The 15,483-nt window shown below is 40.6% G+C and overlaps 1 protein-coding gene across 2 annotated transcripts in view; it reads right to left on the reverse strand.

The window, feature by feature from the left end:
• Nucleotides 1–743: 743 nt before the first annotated feature.
• The window catches only part of LOC126263635 (1-acylglycerol-3-phosphate O-acyltransferase ABHD5-like), a 284,682-nt gene continuing 269,942 nt past the window's right edge, over nucleotides 744–15,483 (reverse strand). The window contains exons 6-8 of one of the 2 annotated variants that reach the window (XM_049960728.1): nucleotides 9,497–9,614; nucleotides 3,664–3,850; nucleotides 744–2,270 (exon numbers count right to left, since the gene is read on the reverse strand). In XM_049960728.1, coding sequence (XP_049816685.1) covers nucleotides 2,061–2,270; nucleotides 3,664–3,850; nucleotides 9,497–9,614 — 515 coding nt within the window. In that variant the 3' untranslated portion in view covers nucleotides 744–2,060. The remainder of the gene's footprint in view (nucleotides 2,271–3,663; nucleotides 3,851–9,496; nucleotides 9,615–15,483) is intronic. The other variant, XM_049960729.1, reaches the window with a different exon arrangement.

The following is a 15,483-nucleotide window of genomic DNA, read 5'->3' on the forward strand; positions in this document are numbered from 1 at the left end:
GTTTCAAACTTTATGATACACCATACAATGGAAAATCCTGGACAGGATAATATAAAAAAGGATAAACTGCTTCTCGCCACGTAGAGGCAGTCCTGAGTGGTAGGTGCACACATTGGGAGGGGAGGGAGGGGGAGACTGCTATTGGAATACCTCCATCATCAGACACACACGCACGCACGCACGCAGCCCTGTCTCTGCGAGCACCTATGGCTCAACTCTGTAAGGAGCACCCAATGAAGATCTGACTTCTGAGCCACTCCATTTCACCTGCATACAACTTATGGATAAGAGCCTTAGCAGAGTGTAGGTAACACCTCGTGTACCATTGCTGCTCACCTCAGATGCAGTCAGATCTTAGTGCCCAGAGATGACAGTGGCCATGCATAATCATGTGCATGTGTTTCTTCTGTCTATATCTGATAATGGGCTTAGTCTGATAGCTAATAATATTTAGTATTCCCCCCCCCCCCCCCCCCCAATGTGCTTGTGTGAAATTCATGGGTTCCCTACGTGGTGAGTAGCAATCTATCCTCCTCATATTTTTTTTTCTGTTGATACACCAAATATTTACAAGAAGAACTTTAAGTGCTCAATCATTGCAAAGGGAAAACATTAATTCTCAAATTGATTATGTAGCATATATATCATACTTTTGTGATACCAATACAGAGGGTTAGAGGTAAAAATAAGATCTGTTACACACATTATCTAAAATATTATTTACTTTTATGTTCTTTAGTTACCAACATTTCTTATCACTAAACAATTCTTTGGTGATTGTCCATCACAGATTTAAGCAACATCCACTGTTGATATTTTTACATTATTTCACATTCAAACAAAACATGAAATAAGCATGACAAATATATCACATCATGTTACAAAATAGATGTTCAAGTACTGTTACACACAAATTTCTTGAAAAATATCTTGTCAATGGGAACAAATGCAATGATGTGATTCTACTGGTATTAGTATCCATATATAGACACATTACAATTTGTATAGTGTAAAGAAAATAGCTTACAGTTTCAAGTCCCTACAACATTAATGCCATTAAACTCAGCACTCACTCAAATAGAACACAAGTTAGGGAAGATCACCTGAGGTGATTTCAGAGAACAACAAAAGGAAGACTGGAACGTAACAGGACCCTACTCCCATTACTTACACATGCAACATCTCACAAATTTGGGAAGTACTAATCTATACACTACATGTGTAATAATAAGTCCTGGAAGACATGCAAAATAATAAAAAAAGCTAAGCAGCAGAAATGTAGATGAAGGGAAACACAAAATGGAAAGTGTGCAAAAGTTTGAAACTTTGAATTGCATATTCAATACAGCAAGAGGAACTGTAGGGACATACGCTCATGGATACATAATGTCCACTGCTCAAAGTCTTATTCACGTTTCCTTATTTTCTGTAATATCTTGCCATCAGCAGAGAGGAGGTTCTGTATCTAGCCAGTATATGAGATTAAGAAAAGAGGAAGCAATATACAAATTAAAATCTTATTCAACATGAAAGGGGAAATATATCACTAATATTAGTGACATGCAATAGAAGTCTACTTGCCTATTGACAAATTAACGGTATCTGAGGTTAAAGAGAAAATTTAAATTATGGTTGAACCTAGAGTTTAGTGAAGTTTATGTTTACTGATAGGTCTCATCAAGTAACTTTCCTTGGCTATGAACATCAATCCATAAATCTCATATACCTTTTTTATAATCAATACTTCATTTCTTCCAATTCGGAAATTAATGACACTTATAAAAGCTAGAGTGTAATTACATTTTCAGATTTGTGTCTCATCCCTACTCCATATACTGTTTTGACATCTGGTAATAAGTGGCCCATCTTCCATATTCAAAAATTGTTAAAATCTTATACATGTTAAAATATGTTTTATTTTACACTAAATTTTCATTTTATCATAAATAAAATTTAAGATATTTAAAACAATTGCATATATGAATTTGAATCTTCAACAAATTCAACTACAAACAAATTGCAGTTTTACATTTCACAAAGTATGAGATCCATAGACTGTTTCAACTAGGAACAAAACGTATATCCTCCAGTATATTTCCCTCAGCATCACTTTCACTTTCTTCATCATCACTTTCATCATCTCCATTTTTAGGAAGAGTACCCAACAGTCTGCTATCACGTCTGTCTGACAGCTCACATGCTTCAAGTACATGCTGATTAAAAGTTTCACTTTTATCAGCATATACATGGTGTCCAGCACCTGTAATTACCTGCAATATACAAAATGCAATAATTCCTTGTGTGGTGCATTTTACATGCTGCTTGTAACAGAACAGTATTACTTTTATATTTATGCAGTGTGTTGTAAATTTCTGATATGACATAATCATGATTATTTAAAGAGGTATAAAATAATGGTAAAAGAATATTTTGATTAATAATTAAACACTTTATTTCTTTGGTGTATACTTAAGGATTTAAAACAATAACATTTGTAAACTCTGGGATTTATTATTATGAAAAGAGAAGTACTCAGCCAATGAAACGGGGAAGCCATTACGCCAGAGAACTGCCAAGTTTTTTCCTTATCGTTCCATTTCTGGAACACCTTTTCTACAAGAGAAAATGTGCAGTAGGCTAACCCAGTGGGCAGTGTTGATACAGGGTTGGCAGTTGGGCTGTATCGTTAGTGCAAGATTTTTGTGGTTCATTAACATATGAAAATGGAGATACAAAACATTCGTAACAGCCATTGCTTAAATTCTCAAGACTAAAATAAATTCAGTCTGATGACAATAATTAACTTATTTTTCTTTGCACAGTTCATAAAGTAATGTCTGAAAGGGAAGTCTTTCAATTGTTCGTTTCATTCTGGTGCTAAAGCAAAAAATCTGTTTATTCAAACACACATTCATTACTGTTTCAAGTTTAACGTAGATTTACCTTCAAGATTCTGTTCTTTCAGGCCTGGTGGCAGATATCAAAAGGAGGAAAGCTCTGAAGGTGAGTTAGTATTGGTTCTGAGCTCAGTAGTAAATAATGACACTGTGTTTCAGTACAAAACATGACTCTTCAAAATAATTAAAGGTGTGAAGGTAAGTGTAGTGTAGACTGTTTCTGCATAGAGCAACACTCTAGTTTTCGACTAAATGCTATGGAAAAAGTATGATAGCCTAATTAATACTGAGACAGGTACAAACACAGTTATCATTTGTAAGAGAGTTCCGTTTACTTTAAAGGAGAGCTAACAATTTTTTTTTTTTTTTTTAATATAGCCAAGGTTGTAGCAAGGTCACACAGTTTAGCAGGCACAACCAGTCATTTGTAATAAAGGAGGTTAATAGTACATTATAGTTACGAGTAGAGTAGACAGCGCAGGGTCATTATATACAATAGCAAAAACGTTATAAAAATTAGATCCCGCTAATTGTAAACTTACAAATACAAATTGATTTATCAGTATATGATGACTAAAAGTTCATATGTTCTGACGGAGATATTTGGCTATAGGAGTAAAGGAAGATAACAGGATGGAAATAATTAGTAACTATATTTCCCCCTTACCACTCAGGAGTGATTTACTGGTATATACCTCTGTTTTTCTTTCATGTTTAGCAAACGAAATTTTGCATGTTTTTGCTCACACTGCTTAGAATATCTTACCTGCACATTGACATATGAATTTGTGCGAGCTTGCTGTATTGTTTCTCCCGGTGTGTTCTGAACCCAAGATCTTGAACCATATATTATGGTTATTGGAATCTCTGGAGGCAAGGAATGTATACGTTGAATCATTGGGTGTTTTGCCCACCCAAATCCAGACATCATTGCACGAAATGCAGCTTCACCTCTGTAAAAGGAAGCACAAATTTATCATCATAAACACCAACAAATTTGCAAACAATACGGTGAGGAACCATATGAATATCTCATGTGATTTGTATAATACAGCTAACATCACTAATACAAATATCCCCAGTAACTACCAAACAACAAAAGCTAGATATGTGAAACAAGGAAGTTCTGTGCTGATCTATATTATTAGAACACTTCTTATATATCTCTAATCTTGGATAAAAGTCTGAACACATCTACTGGCAACTAAATTACAAGCACCAATTTAATAGGGCGTACCACCACCCCTTTTCCCCTGATAGCAATAACATACTGTTGTGACATGGATTCCACATGCACCACAAGTGTTGTGAAACAATCATGATCCATGGCTGCTCAAGAGCTCCACGAGATAGCTGCATCTAAGGTATACACACCACATTCAATGGGGTCGCAGATGTGTACAACAGAACTGAGGGCAACTGACTGGGAGGAGAGAGGGTGGAGTGAGGTTGAACACACAAGTACTTCCTTATCTGCTGTGGAATGTTTTTCAAATAATTCTGACCAAGTGTGGGATTGATGGGGTGATAGACTGTCTTGTTGTAGGTAGAGGTTGACTAAAATGCTTAGGGTGAACAAACAAATGTGCATGACTGCACATCAGATTCATGGGTCATCTACCTGTGGCCGAGGAAAGTGATATCCTATTTCACCCTGTGTAAATATCCCCAATATGAGAATAACTCCGCTACCTGCCTGGATGGCAGGTTCCACTGCCTTGGGTGGCTTTCAATATACCCCTATCCTGCCACCAGTACACACTAAAAAGTTTCATCTCTAATCAGTAGGGGGTAGGAAAATTCCACATTAATGATAATGCAAAATCAGCAGCTTTTTAACAATGTAACATGAATTTGGCATTTTCCCCAATTCCATGTAATGATCTCTCAAATCAGAGGCCAGCAGTTTACTAATACTGGAAATTGCTAGTAACTGAATATTGATATTAATTCTGACCATTTCTCATGTATAATCTTAAATGACAGTTCATTTACCGCGCAAGGAACTATGGCCGTAGAAACAAAAATAGCCTATGACCGATGAACTCCATTTCAGTAACACTTTTAGTCACCAATGGCTCATTTCCTGATGCTTTTACACCACAAACAGTACCAAAAATAATGTTTATGAGAGTCTTTTATAGAAGTACATCTATTGATCTGCATTTTTTGTAGTACACAATAGTAAATATGAAATATCATGGTTGTTGATTGGTTGATTTGGAGGAGGGAACAAAACAACGAGGTCATCAGTCTCACATCAGATAGGGAAGGAAGTTGGCCGTGACCTTTCAAAGGAATCATCCTGGCATTTGCCTGAAGTGCTTTAGGGAAATCACAACAACCTAATCAGGATGGCTGGACACAGTTTGAACCAGTGTCCTCCCGAATGCGAATCCAGTGTGCTTATCACTGCGCTGCCTCACTCAGTTTTAAATCATGCTGCTTATGTAATATGATAACTTCTTATGGAATCATGTTCACTGGCCTTGCAGCAACTGAATTACGATCTTTCAAGCTAAGATACAGCTCCGGCCATCCAAAGGGTTAAGCTGTCTCCCCAAACTTCATTCATAAAATTGTAAAAAATATTGAATAAATATTAAAGTGAAAACATCATTAGTGTCCTAATTTACTTCCAAAAACAAATTCATGTGACATCTCATGTCCTGTGCTGTGATTAGCTGAAAGAGCCAAGTTGAGGAGGCGCCATGTTGGTTTATGCATTTCCGTAGTTAAATTGCTGTAATTGTTTGCTTCTTGTATATATATTTATGGACTATGAAAATATGCCATTTAGTTAATGCAAATGGGCCTCAATTATGGCCACATATCCACATAAGTCTGTTGTCTTCACCACCGTAAGCTCCTGTTTCAAATACAGGATGATAATTATGACCTCTGTTATTAACGCTCACACTGCATCCGGAATGGCAGGTTTCAGTCGTGTAGATATTCTAAAGGGATATAAATTCCTTCATAATTTTGAGGAAAAGCAACTTCCCATGCCAGAGGAAATGTGGACATTACCAAATGTATCTTCTTGTGCTGAAGACCATGTTCAAATATAGACTCTGGGTGACTGTTTTCACACTGAAATATTCATTTCTCACATGTTTCAGAGCTTCCTGGCACTGTGCGATATCACACTTGCGGCTGTGGTCAGAAACCACACAATCTCGGCAAGGTGTGGTGCACCAGACAAATTACATGGCCAACTGATCTACAATTTTAATTGGAAATGTTTATTATCAGACCCGGACTAATTCTCTGCACTGCTACACATGTACAATCAATGTAAGTGCTGCCAGCCCTGCGTCACCCTATGAGACATGATTAAATTTCTCACAAGTACAAAGCCACTAATTAGTGTCTTCTGGCAACCCAACTCTTGTCAGAAAGACTGCAAGAACTGACAGCTGAACAGGAATACAAACACAGCTAACACTTGAAACAATGCCTCTGGCCTCCGCTTTGCTACTATCAACTCCCACACTCAAACATAATAAATGTCCTTGTTAGTACTCTCAGCTTTCTGTACTTGAAGAAATACTTCCCAGATCACTAGTCTCTGAACATTCCACTCCAAGAAGTCACTCACTAAACACACATGATGCTGGCCAATTGACTACCTCCGATTTCATGAGCTCCAAACCACTCCACATAATTTTGTAACATTCAGGTCTTTCAGCCACTCAGACACAGTAATCACATTTCATTGGCCCATCCCCACTCATGCTAATCGCTCCATTCTAAAACACTCCCTTCTGCCAGATCACCTTTTCCAACAGGTGCTTGGAATGGCCTGCCATCCTGGGGAATTATTTTGCCCTTGAGCCATCCTGTTGGGTCTCCTCCACAACCCACTTGGGAAAGACCAGCTGAAAAAACTTACTTCCTACAATTACCAACTTGGCACACACAACTGATTAGATTTAATAAGTTCCGTGTAAATGTTTTTAATGTTAATGTAGATAAATGTACAGCTGGTGTCAGTAAATATCATATAGTTGGAAAGAATATTTTAATTTTCAACATAACAACATAAGAAAGTGAAATATGACAAAAAGAACTAACTGTCAGAAACTAAAACAACACCAAAATGGGCAGGAAAAAACGCCAAAAATGAGCAGAAAATAGCACTGAAACTGCAAGGAAGTAATGCCGAACCTGTCAAAAAGTAAAACTGAATGACACAAATAACTCCGAAACTACAAAAAAAAGGCCAAAAAATTATGTGAAAACTGAAAAAACGCAATTTGAGGGGGGGAGGGGGGGGGTGAAAGAAGCATCCACTGAAACTGTAAAAAACGGTACTAAAACTGCCAAAAGAGAACACCAAAATCAACAAAAAAATATCAAAATCCCCAAAAAATATTGTCCATGCTAACCAGTTAGTCAAGGTGTATCCACACATCAAACACACAATGGTAGCATTCCTGCATCTGTGCTAATTTCTGTGGCCTGTATCATATAGTGAATTAGGATACATATGTGGACCAGTAGATTCTCTGTCCCACAATCAGGTGGTGGATCTGTGCTATATGAGTGCCTGCTTGTTGCTGTTGCAGTTATTTGATAAATAATTTGCTGCATTTTAACCTTTCTATCCACTGTTAGAATCTACAACAGCTGATAGGAGACCTGTTATCAACATATTGTTGCCCATCAATACACTTGGCTCTCTTGATCAATCTGTCATCAAATGCACAAATATCATGCTTCTTGTTCCTATGCTCAACTGCCATTTCACTGGTGACTACAAGGTCAGATGAGATCCCAACTGCACGACATGCTGAACATCGCCATTTGCCATGGTGACAGAAGTGTGTGTGCCTATCCTACACAGCAGCTGCCATATATTTAAATTATTCCAAATTATTCGCTGACTGCAAACTTCATGATATCAACTGCAATGGATATAGGCATATTACCCAATTGTGACGTGCAAATTTAATCCAAACTAGTAAGTGAACCCCGATTTCTTGCTTATCATGAATGGTCACTTTACGCACTTAATAAAGGAAGATGTACATAGGACTATGATATCAGGATGTAGAAAGAAGGAGATCTGGATTGGGCACAGGAGCGTGCACAGATAGCCAAAATGATTAAGGTGACAGCTTATAAACTGGAACTCTGGGCTCCAGTCCCTGGCCAGTATAAATTTCATGTGTCACAACTGGATAATACATCTATACTCATTGCATCTGATGTCTCTCAATTCCCATTCAGCAAATAATTTGGAATAACATTTGATATAGCTGCTTATCATCATATCATATGTCCTCGGCAGCCAGAGAGAATGGTCGCACACGCACTGGTGTGCGTGTGCGTGTGCGTGTGCGTGTGCGTGTGCGTGTGCGTGTGCGTGTGCGTGTGGTGTGTGTGTGGGGGGGGGGGGGGGGGGGTCTAATTCAGATAATCCCTTTTTGGCCAAATGCTAACCTGTTTGACAGTTTTGTTGTTGTGTCTATCTGCAACTCAACGTCTCCACAATATGGAGAGTAGCAGTCTACCCTTTTCATAATAATATCATATGTAACCATATTTAACTCCTTATGAGTACACAACCACTCAAGATTACAGCAAGAAAATGAAGTTCCATTCTCTTCAGCTACATGTAAATTATACGTGAGGCTATAAATCAGTGCTAAAGTTTTGCAGCTCCAGCATTCCATGCTCTGTGCTAACATTCACTCTGATTTGAGAATAACTGGGAAAATGTTTCACAACTTGATTTAAGAGAATCTGAGGCATTCTTTCTCATCAGTATCTTTAAGAAAAGGAGTCAAATTGTAATTGCAGCAAGAAATATCAACATAAACTAACTGCAGCCTACCTCGAGAAGACTGCACTTCTGCCTACATTGCTGTTAATAAATACAACACTGTAGTGTCCTAGGGCATTTAATATAGTAATATCATAACGGGGATACAGTGAATGAATTCATGTCCAGTTATTTGGTGAGTCCGAATTCAGAACTGGGTTGGTTCAAATGGCTCTAAGCACTATGGGACTTAACATCTGAGGTCATCAGTCCCCTAGGCTTAGAACTACTTAAACCTAACTAACCTAAGGACATCACACACATCCATGCCCAAGGCAGGATTTGAACCTGCGACTGTAGCAGCAGCGCAATTCTGGACTGAAGTGCCTAGAACCGCTCGGCCACAGCGGCCAGCCTCAGAACTAGGCCTGTATACCAGACAATCTTACATTTGTGCATGAAACACCCCAAAATCATTGTGATGCACAGAATGAGGGAATAGCACCTTGGTAAATAAAAGCCCTCTTAAAATTACCCAAAAGATTTCTTTGCTAATTCGTGGGTATAAACAATAATATCAAGCAATCTATGTAGTAACTATTTTGAAATTCCATGTATTTTGTGTGTTGACCTCAATAATATATTACAAATCCACAGGTTATTTTGAAATAGAGTGGTGTAAAGTATGACAGGTAAAATTCAAATGTTTCTTATTTAGTTGCCAAGACAGACCTTACACATAAGGGTGAAATCAATTTTATTTTTGTCTGCTTGTAATAAATTTTTCTATGGACTGAATGAACCATAAAAATACTCAAACAGTACTTACGTGGGATTCTGAGCGTTGCACTGATAAATGTACTGAGGTATCAGGCTAACATTCTCTTCAAGTGCTGGTGCGAATTTTCTTGTAAGATCAGGTCTCGTCTTTGCTATTAACCACTCACCTGAAATATTTCATTGCAGATGTAACACGAGAATACATATTTAAAACTACGCACACAACATTTAACATACTTCAAGATATCAAATAAATCACCAAACACCAAATGTGAGACATCTGGGTGATGATTGAGCACATATAAAATAGTGATAGGCCAGGTCAGCCACTATCAATCACTTTAGAACTTCTGAAAACTTGGTGATTTTTGTGGGGCAGCAGCAGGTGCACAGCACAGAAATGTAATCCATGGGCACTGGCAGCAGTGAGTTCTTGATGCTTACAATGATGTGAAGGAGTAAACAGAAATGATGATGATGATGAGGAGGAGGAGGAGGAGGAGGAGGAGGAGGAGGAGGAGGAGGAGCAGACTTGGGGAAGGAGGTGTGAATGCAGGCAGTCCTGGGATAAGGAGGTCACGGATGTGGGGCATGGGGCTAGCAGAGACTGATGTCAGGAGGACTACAGGAATAAATGATGTATTTCAAGGACAACTCCCAGCTATGAAATTTGGAAAAGCAGGTTTTGGAGGGGGAGGGGGGAGGGGGGGGGGAGGATCCAGATGGAATGGATTGTGAAAGTCATTAATTCAAGTAAGTTGTGCTCTGCAGTGTGTTTCACCATTGGGTTTCCAAATCTGCTTTTGGCCAGTTTGACAGTGACCATTAACTCTCAGGTTTATTGTGGGCAGAATCTAACAAAGTCAAAAAAGACTCCAGCCAATGGCTGTCAATAGCAAGTTGCCAGGTGTGAACAGGAGGATAACAACAGGTGGGAGATGGACAACAGAGACAGCACACCCAAACGAGTATCCAAGAGCGAACACCTAAGGTTTAGCAAATTCTAAGACTAAAACAACACTGTGTACTGACAACGATACAAGAACACAGCAAAATCGTGACTTAAGACAGAGCTGGCACATCACTAGCTTTACAATGTAGCCACAAGCATCAATTGGCTGACAAGATAAGCACGGCTCTGCAACCAGAGCTGCAGCGGTGAGGCTAGCTCTCGCATATGCAGCAGTGCCATCTGCCGGTCATCATCGAATTCTGTGATCTCGGCTGAACTTTCAAAACCGTCAGTCCAGGGTACCAGAGGGTCAACAGCTGGTGGTAGTTACGCACACACAGAATGCTGTGCAGAAATTGCAGCAGAGCTGTATAAGATGGCTGCTTTCACACGTGGCTCTTCCTCTGATGAGACAGGATAAGCCTATACAGGATTGGAATAGAATGTGCTGTGTGGATGACTCAGACAGATCTTGCACCTGAATCTATCACACGTATATGATTCATGTGGCAATGGCTTGGGGAGTGGGTCTGGCACAGGGAAGGACCAGAGTGTTATTTAGATTGACTGGGAAGGGTACTCATTCTGCTAGAATTCATAATTACCATAGTTTAGAACTTCTGCACTAGTAATTATAAGGACTTTGTGACATTACAGTAAGCCAAGTAAGGTAAAACGCAAAGTATAATAAGTTCTGAGGCTGCCCACTAATCAGCAAAAAATTCAATATTTCAAATAAATTATGCCACATGTGCAATGAAATTCACATATAATATACAAATATAAAAATAAGGTTCATTAGATGGAGAGACATCATTACTTATTCATTCAAGTCTCCGGCAGGAGGCATATGACAATTATGTTACTGATTTAGCCTGTTGTATATTATGTTCAACCCTTTCCAGCAACTGTTCTGCTCTAATGCACAAGCACACTCATCAACAGTGGAACTATGGTACGGGAGACAACAAAACAACGTGCAACATTCCCCCTGAATTCCACCTCTGTAGAAGCATTTCTTATCCCCCCCCTCCCAAGTATCTCAGTAAGTATCTCCACCTTGGAGAATGGAGAAAGGGATTCTGGATTACTGGAAGTTTTACTGCATACCTAGAAATTCATAGGCAGTCTGCATTGCACTCATGGACTTTGAGCAAGTAATGAATTTCAACTTCTTACCATATCTAAACTGTCCAAAGACTTTAAGCAGCCTTTTGTTCAGGTCAGTGTAAAATAAATGGTTGATTCTTTTAGAGAAAGAGAATGCCCAGGGCATGTCATAGTTATCTGTCATTTTACACCACTTGGAGCACCGATCAGGTAAATGATGATCATAAACTTCCATAAACCCTGAAAAGTTAAATGCTGGCAACTGTGGTAATCTGATTAATGGCAGTGATAAAGGAATATTAGGAATATTCAGTCTCCACCACTTTGAATTAATGTATTCACCACACTACATATTTCAGATAGCCAGATATCATAAGGTATGGTACAGTGAATAAACTAGTCAGTTCATGAGAATAATTTAGACAGACACACACACACACACACACACACACACACACACACACCTTTTTCCATTGCTCTCAATGTCTCTATACAGTACACCAGTACAACAATGATGCATACCTGCATATAACACACATGTAACACAAACAGAACGAAAGAGTAGCCTGTAAAAACACTGACAACCAGGATTATTTGAGCATAATGGGTTCAGGGAAAGAAATGAGACAAGAGAAAATCTTCCAGAATATTGAGATATTTTTATTAACACTTTTGGAGCAGGAATAAATAGGTATTTTGACCATATTTTGCTGGCCGGGATGGCCGAGCAGTTCTAGGCTCTTCAGCCTGGAACCGCGCAACCGCTACAGTCGCAGGTTTGAATCGTGCCTCGGGCATGGATGTGTGCAATGTCCTTAGGTTAGTTAGGTTTAAGTAGTTCTAAGTTCTAGGGGACTGGTGACCTCAGATGTTAAGTCCCATAGTGCTCAGAGCCATTTGAACCATTTGACCATATTTTAAAGACCACATCACACTCCCAGCACAACATCTTTGCCCTTGGCCAGCAGGCATCTCTTCTCTGCAGACTATTTACAAATACCGCAAAGGCATTGCATGTTGTGGACATATTACTGTATACAAACAGTCTGTTGATACACTGACTGTTAGAGGCTCCACCAGGAGACAACAGCTGCGATTCCAAGTAGCATGTGCATCAGGAAACTGGGGGCACTGCTATCAAGGAAGCAAGTACCTTTCTGCACGCCATGGACATATCTCTGTCTGATAGCTACTTAATGTTAAGTGCAACCTCCTGTCACTGCATTCAACTGCTCACTCAGTTTTGGGCCAGGAACTGGCCACACTCGTAGCCCATCAATAGGAACTTGCCGAGACCGGCCCAGATGCTCTGCTCTACATCGCAGCTGCTCAGGATGAGGCTTCCCTCAGAATTTGTATTATGCCACTGAACTTTGTTTCTGTTATTCTCAACTGATCACAAACGATCTTTCAGTTGTTACTAGAACCAAACTTTGTTGTGAACTTGTGCCATGAATAAAGTATATTCTTAAGTTCGATCTGGGAATTATCATTTACTACAACCATTTACTGCAACGTTCATCACCCACAATTGGTTGTAACAGAGGCAAGAGTTAAACTTTTGATATAATAGAAGCAATGGCACTCTAATCTCATTCCAGGGACATTACTTTACTGCCCAGGTTGGACACTTCGTGTGAGAGAGAAACTTACACTGTGTGTACATTGTTGCACTTTTGTGGAATCTGTAGACCTGAATACCATATGTTTGTTTCCGGAGGTCAGGAGACCATCGCCTGTGGAAAAATAAGGGATAGTTCATCACATGTACATGGTATCACTTGACTGTGTGTCACGGCTGTACAGCGTCACTATTCACACCAGTACCTCCTCTGGCTCCAGTGCCTTTGTCAGCTCTTCCCTTAGTCCATTGCCCGCCTGCTCCCCATGTCCAGCTGTGCCTGACACTGCTCTGCCCATTGCAGTCATGGTCGGCCCTTCTCACAAAGCTGGCTCACCTGGACTTCCATTGGTGATGAGGTTTCAGTCCACATGCTGCAGCTCCTTGGGTCATCAACCCATGCCATCCTGCCCAGCCACCATGGCCCATCCCTTCCCCCATGCCCTATGCTGTCCTACCACTGTGAGCCTTCACCATGAAGATGCAGCCATGTTTGGAATTCCTCATGAGGGTGGCTCAGCTCAAGACATGTCACCTCATGAAGATGGCACACATCATCTACCAGCTGCAAGGTTCCCACTTTCTCTCCTTCTTGCCACATTTGATACTACATCCACAATGATGAAACCATTGTCAGATCCCTACACACAGCACCACGACTCAACTGCCACCTAAACACTGGCCTTTCCCAGTCACACCCGACAGACTCATTTTTTCTATGCCTTTGTCTTTTTTGCAGCCATGGCTGGCCTCCCTTTCCTATGTGGCACTACACTTTGACTTCTGCCAAGCATATAATCTGTAGTCTTTGCATCGTCTTGCAGTTCCACTACAGCTGAACCCGACGCTATCCTCCCACAGCCAAGTCTGTTGCTGCCCGCAAAATCATGCTGCCTCTTCCAGCCGATACATCAGTGGTTGAGCTCTTTCTTTCAAGAGCCACACAACCCTATGCACCTCTGCTTCTATGTAACGTACATCCGTCTCTGTGGTGAAGATTTTTGTATGCACCTAAGCATGCTGCAATGACAACCTTCCTGCTGCCCTTTGGTCTCACTCCATCCAATTGTTCCCATGTTCCAATGAATGCTGTGGAAATGGCCTTCCTGCCACCTCGGTCACCCTTTGGCCCATGTTTTTCCTGTGCTCCTGTGCCTGTGCCCTTTTCATTCCTTTTCGTGGCATCTCTCTGTCCTCTGGAATCCATCCAACATTCCTCTGCTCCTCTCATATGCTCTCAAAGCCGGTGACCACTGTCCACAAGTTAGTTAGTGCCTGCTGACACTGTGTCTGTCATCACCGTGGCAAGCCTTGCATCACACTGGTTGAGCCCAGTCTTCCATCGTATCCAGCAATGCTGCTACTCCATGGCTGCCAGTGCCTTTGCACCTCGTACTGGGCCACTGATCTTTCCTTTGTGGGCCACTGGGAGGCTCACATGTGGTTGCATTCTTCACTACCGCTAATTCTCCTGCGTTTTCTCTTCACAGTACTGGCCAGGTCAGCCACAACCTGGAAATCATTCACTTCAGAATACTCGGTAATCTATTCCTCCAACTAGGTTACAGCTGCTCTGGACTCCTCGTTCTGTTGGACCTCTCCTCAGCCAAAGTAAGTTCCAATGCAGTATTGGTGGCTTCAACAATTGGGCTCCATCATCTGTTCAAAGAACAGGGGTGTTGTAAATAGGCTGACCACATCATACATCCAGCACATCTTCGCCCAGAGTGTTTGCCCGCCCTTTGCGCACAGGCGTCTCTCCTCTGGAGACAATTTACAAATACCACAAGGGCTTCACATGTTGTGGACACAATACTGTATACAAACTGTCTGCTGATACACCCATTTTTACAGGCTTCACCAGGGGCACCAGCCAACAACTGCACCCAGTACCTGCACCAGGAAACTAGTGGAGCTCCTATTGAGGAAATGAGTACCATCCCTACACGTCATGAAGTCGCAGACATACTTCCAACTGCTCGATACTTAAGGTGAAGCAGCAGCATTCAATTGCTCACTAATTTCCAGGCCAGGAGCCGGCCACACTCATAGCCCATCAATCAGAACTCACAGTGACCAGCCCAGATGCTCCGCTCCACACAGCACTGTCTCCATATTGCTCCACAGTACTGCACATGCTACAGCCCCCAGCGAACACCATTCTACAGCCACCTGAGATGAGGCTTCCCCTGGAACTGGTATTATGTCAGTGAAATTTGTTTCTGTTATTGTCAAGCGATCACAAACAATCTTTCAGCTGTTCTCAGAACTAAACTTTATGGTATATTTGTGCTGTGAATAAAATGTTCTTGAGTTCAACCTGGGACTAATCATTTACTAAAGAGTGCATCAC

Source organism: Schistocerca nitens, chromosome 6 (genome assembly GCF_023898315.1).
Source record: "Schistocerca nitens isolate TAMUIC-IGC-003100 chromosome 6, iqSchNite1.1, whole genome shotgun sequence".
Lineage (NCBI taxonomy): Eukaryota > Metazoa > Arthropoda > Insecta > Orthoptera > Acrididae > Schistocerca > Schistocerca nitens.